The sequence below is a fragment of the Eschrichtius robustus genome, chromosome 15, assembly GCF_028021215.1.
Source record: "Eschrichtius robustus isolate mEscRob2 chromosome 15, mEscRob2.pri, whole genome shotgun sequence".
NCBI lineage: Eukaryota > Metazoa > Chordata > Mammalia > Artiodactyla > Eschrichtiidae > Eschrichtius > Eschrichtius robustus.
Window position 1 is genome coordinate 63,451,246 of NC_090838.1, and position 4,789 is coordinate 63,456,034.

Here is a 4,789-nt window from a genome sequence, read left to right on the forward strand (position 1 = left end):
ACAGTGCCTGATGGTCCATCATTTGAGCCTCACTACGGGGTTAAACATTGCCCTCTATAGGCTACTCTGTTAAAATGTTAACTCTCCTAGAAGAGGTAGTATTGAATCCTTTACCACAAATTGGTTTATTAGATGCAAGGTACTCAACCACATGAAAGCACTTACCACTCAGGGAGAAAAATGGGTGGAATTCACTGATAATTGAATTGATCATTTTGTCTCTGGTCAACTGGACTGTGGGGGTGGAGGGTGAGCACATCTGAGAGTGAAGGGATGAAGTAGCCAAAGGATTAGAAGCTGGGTTGTTCTGGCATCCTAGGGCTGTAGGACTCTCTTAATTCAAGAATAGCTCAGCTCAGAAAAGAAAGAAGCCCCCAGACAGGCTCTATCCTTTCCTTAGCAGAGAGGAGTTGTTGGGGAGGAGAGATGGGAGCACAGCAGGCTTTTAATGCTCCAGCGTCTACCCAAGATCGCCAGAAAGAGTAAGAGCTTTTGGGTTGGGAGTTTAGGGAGTAAAGGGGGGGGGGGAAGTTTCACCCATTCCCCACTTTCCCCATCACAGGATCATACTTTCCTCACCACCCTCCTAGCTCCACCGCCTGCCCCCCGCCCCGGAAAGCCATGGAAGTTTCATCTGGAAGGAGAGTTAGGGAAAAGGGGCTGTGGCCAGTGCTTGACTAGATGGTAAACGGGCTGCTGTGGGAAAAGCAGCCTCTGGCAAGCACCCTCTCCTTACTGGGCTTGGCTCTGCCCATCAACGGTCTAGCTGAATGCTGAGTCCCTTTTGGGCCTGACAGCATGTGATTCTCATACAGATGCATAGGCACTGGCTGGAGCCTCTGTGATACCCAAAGCTCTGGGTGTTCACAAGCAGCACTGAAATACTGCAGTCTTTTGCTGCTGTTGCTACTGCCTGGAGCTCCCTCTAGTTGCCAAATCTATTTCACCTCTTGGTAGGATGCCTTTCCAAACAGTGCTGACAAGCTGAGGTGCCGCCATTCTGGGGTTGGGAAAAAAAGCACTGGCTTTGGAGCCAGACAGATCTGAGTTTGACCCTGTCTGTTCCTAGCTGGGTTACCCAGCAAGTTATGTACTTTGCTTCCTCATGCTGCACTCAGGATTGTGAGGACTAAGGAGGATAATACATGCACAATGTTTAATACCTAAGCCTCTCAACCACTCTCAAGTTCCAGAAACACCTTGAACCCTTAGGTCAGCTATGATTAAATTCATTCGTTAATTCAGTACATATTTATTGAATGCCCACCATGTGCCAAAGTGCCTGACGGTAGGTGTGTAATGATGCCATGAGCATGAGGATCCCCTTTCTCTTCTGGCACATATACTCCTGGGGGAGTGGGTGCGGGAATGGTCAGGAGCTTGGATGGCAGATTCAGTAAGCTTTTGGCACAATGATTTTAATTGCAAAAATAAACAGTTTTGTCAACTGCTTGAGAGTAGCGTCTGCTTTACAAAAATGAACAACAACAAAAAAGGAAATAACCCCAAAGCAAAACGTTACAACCAACGGCTGCTGAAAACGACATTGCTGTACAAAACCCCGCGCGAGACCAGCTCGGCTCTGCCCCTGCCCGTCTCTGGGGGTCTAGGAGAGGGCGTGGGGCGTGCGCCATTACAAAAGAGAGTCTTAAGTCCCAGGGAAGTGCCTACTCAGTGGGTGGCCTGAGAGAACTTCCCTCCAAAGCGTGGCTGACTCGGAAGACAGCGCCCGGACCGCGGGAGCTGTCCATGGAGCTAGTGCTGTACGGGGAGTGTGCGGCGGGCGCTTCAAGGGAACTAGAAGCCGGACCAGAGGCCCGCCCTAGGGCGTGCCGGAAAAAAGTGGGCAGAGGAGCGGGGAGGGGTGGGCAGGTTTTCTCGTGCACGCCGGACTGCGGCGCCCCAATGTGCAAACCCATTTCACCCTCACAGCGCAGCGAAGGAGAGGCCCAACGAGTAAAAGCCAAGGCCCTTGAGCCGCTCCTCGGCGCGCGCCTTCTGCTTGAGGTGCACCTTGCTGTGCCGTTTCTTCTCATCGCTGCGCGCGAAGCGGCGGCCGCACACGTCGCAGGCAAAGGGCTTCTCGCCTGTGTGGGTGCGCACGTGTGTGGTAAGGTGGTCGCTGCGGCTGAAGTTGCGGAGGCAGATGCGGCACTGGAACGGCTTGTGGCCCGTGTGGATGCGCAGGTGGCGGTTGAGCTCGTCAGAGCGGGCAAAGCTGCGCACACAGCTCTCCACCGGGCAAGCAAATGCCTTGGCGTGCGGCCGAGGGCAGAAGCAGCGTGCGCTGCACTTGCCGCCCCGGCGCCCCTTGCGCCGCGCCTTGGCTGGGGGGAATGGGACCGGCGGCGGTCCTGGAGGCTCAGGCACGCCACTGCTCCCGGGGAGGTCCGCCACCAGAGGTTTCGGGAAGTCCGCCCCGGCGCTGCGGAGGCCCAGCGGGGAAAGCTCAGGCTGCGTACCATCTAGAAACTCTCCGCCTTCGCCGCTACTCCCTCCCTCCCCACTAGTAGGGGTCAGGAGCCCCGGGAGGCTCTCGGTTCCCTCCCCTAAGTCACCCGGGGCCAGCGGGAAAGCATCGTAGGCCCCCGTGGTGTACAGTCTGCTGGAGGGGCCAGCCGGCAGCTCCGCGGGGCAGCTGATGGACAACAGGTCTTCAATCTTGGCCCCCATCGGGGGGAAACGGGCCTCCGGGGCGCCCTGGTAGCCTCCCTGTGACCCACAGCTCCCTGGAACCCCGGCTGAGAGCAGCTCCCATGGAGCGTAGGGACCTTTGAAGGCCGAGGCAGTGTCCAGCGCAGGAGAAGCCGGAGGAGCCCGGAGGCCGGGCTTAACGTCGGGTGGGGAGAGATGAGGCTCATACAGGCACTGTGGGGGGGCGCCCGCCGAGGGTGAGGCCTCCCAGAACGCCTCTGGGAAGACGGTAGCGCCCAGATCCGGGGAGAAAAGGTCTGGCGGACCCGGCAGCAAGGCGTCGGAGCCTGCGGGAAAAGAGGCGTCCAGAGGAGACCGGGATGCTGCCGCCTCAGCGCCCGGGAAAGGTGCCAGGCCTAGGATGCCCGACATGAGGTTGAAGAGTGCCTCCGGATCGTGCGGGTGTTCGGGTACTGCCTGGATGAAGAAGCTACCACTGTAGCTGAGGCCGGGAGGAGGCGTGGGCGCAGGCCCCTCCAGGAAGCAGGAGTCGGCTAAGTCCCCCCCGGCGCCGCAGCTGCTCAAGGCCCAGCTCAAGAAGTCACCTGCTGAGGAGGGAGCAGGAATCAGCTCCGCGCACATTAAAGACTGTGCCTCGGAGCCCGCAGCCCCTACCCAAGAAGCCCTTGGTGCGCACTGGCACACACAAAGTGCCTTTTGCACATTCTGATCCAGCCGGAGCCAGCATACGCCCCGAGACGCACATACAAACATGCACACGCAAAACACACGTGCAAAGGCAAAAGGACGCCTTGATACACGCACAGGTTCCTGCGGAGGCGCTGGAGGCCGGGTGGGGGTGGGATTGGGGGTGCGCACACACAGGACCCCCAATCTCCTTCCGCCCCTAGCCCCACAGCTCCAGCGTCCCAGTCCCTGCCTGTTCTCAGGCACCTTGCGTCCCCGCGCTGCGCCGCCGTCTGAGCACCCCTGGCCGCGCTCCTTACCTCCGGGATAGCCGGCGGCTGCGGGTGGGTCCCTGGCGGGCAGCCGGGTCAGTTCGGTACTGGGTTCAGAGCAACAGCCCTCGGTGGACTTTACCAGGAGCGCGTCGGGGCCAGAAAACTCGCTAAGGTGGAGCATGGCTCGGCTGCGGCTGCGGGGCTCCGGGGCCCTCGCCCGCTGGGCTTGGGGGCGCGCGGATGGCCGGGAGGCCGACAGTCGGGGCGCCCCGCGCCTCGCAGACCCAGGCTCTCGGGCTCCTGGCTGCGGGCTCTCACCTCTGGGAAAGGGTTGGGGGGTGGTGGTGGCCGAGGCGCCCTTGCTCGCCTCAGGTGGCGGTTCCTCGCCGGTCCAAAGCGCAGCCGGGCTCCCCCAACCCGCGGCCCCCCCACTTATATAGCAGCGGCGGCGCTGGCTCAGGGCTTCCGACTCCCAGGGCCACTGCCATTTCGGGAGGCCCCGGCCCAGCCGCCGTGACGTAAATGCCCAAACATGGACACAGGATGTGTACCGGGGACTCCCGAAAAGGAAAACTCGGGCTGTGACGTCTTCGCCACAGCCGCCGACGGGCCCGCGCCGCTGCGTGCGCGCGCACTCCCTGAGCGTGGAGCCCCGTGCGCGCCGGGACCGCGGGTGCGCCTGGCTGGGGCGCTGCGTCGCGTGGGTCTGGACGTCAAGTAAGTGCACGTCTCTCCTGGAGGCAGAGGCCGAAGGACGGTTAGGAAAGACAGTGGGCTTAGGGATTCCACAGTTTGGGTTCGAATCCTCTCTCTGCCACCTTCTAGCTCTGTCATTTCATCTCCCCAAACTTCAGTTTCCTCATCTGTGAAATGGAGATACGTACGTCTACTTCATAAATTTGCTATAAAGATTAATTGGGTTAGAGCATATGAAATTCTAGGCACGGGGCACTCAATGAACCGTAGAGATTATTGCCATTATTCATTATTTCCTCACATCTGTGTGTTTTTCATATTCTTAATAGTTTCTTGTTGTTTAGTTCTAGGAAAAATAACTTATTTAAATTAAAAAGGATCATATCGTGAGAGAAAACGTCAGGTAGCACAGAAGGGTATATTATAAATTGAAAAGTAAAAGTCTCTCTTTTCTCTACTCACCTCCCTCCTGAGGTAGCCACGTCTAAATTTCCTGT

General features: G+C 58.4%; 1 protein-coding gene across 1 annotated transcript; it reads right to left on the reverse strand.

Annotated features, from left to right (window-relative positions):
• Positions 1 to 1,926: 1,926 nt before the first annotated feature.
• On the reverse strand, positions 1,927 to 4,084 carry EGR4 (early growth response 4). Its single transcript, XM_068564941.1, has 2 exons — positions 3,642 to 4,084; positions 1,927 to 3,242 (listed from the first exon to the last, which is right to left on the reverse strand). The coding sequence occupies exons 1-2, from the start codon at positions 3,775 to 3,777 to the stop codon at positions 1,927 to 1,929; spliced, it is 1,452 nt and encodes a 483-aa protein (XP_068421042.1). The 5' UTR covers positions 3,778 to 4,084.
• Between the last annotated feature and the right edge of the window lie 705 nt (positions 4,085 to 4,789).

What these genes read in the sequence shown, in the direction of transcription:
- EGR4 (XM_068564941.1), bottom strand. Translation starts at nt 3,777, where the DNA reads ATGCTCCACCTTAGCGAGTTTTCTGGCCCCGACGCGCTCCTGGTAAAG. An exon ending in AGCCGCCGGCTATCCCGGAG is followed by an intron (nt 3,243 to 3,641) that starts GTAAGGAGCGCG and finishes CTCCCTCCTCAG; the next exon opens with CAGGTGACTTCTTGAGCTGG.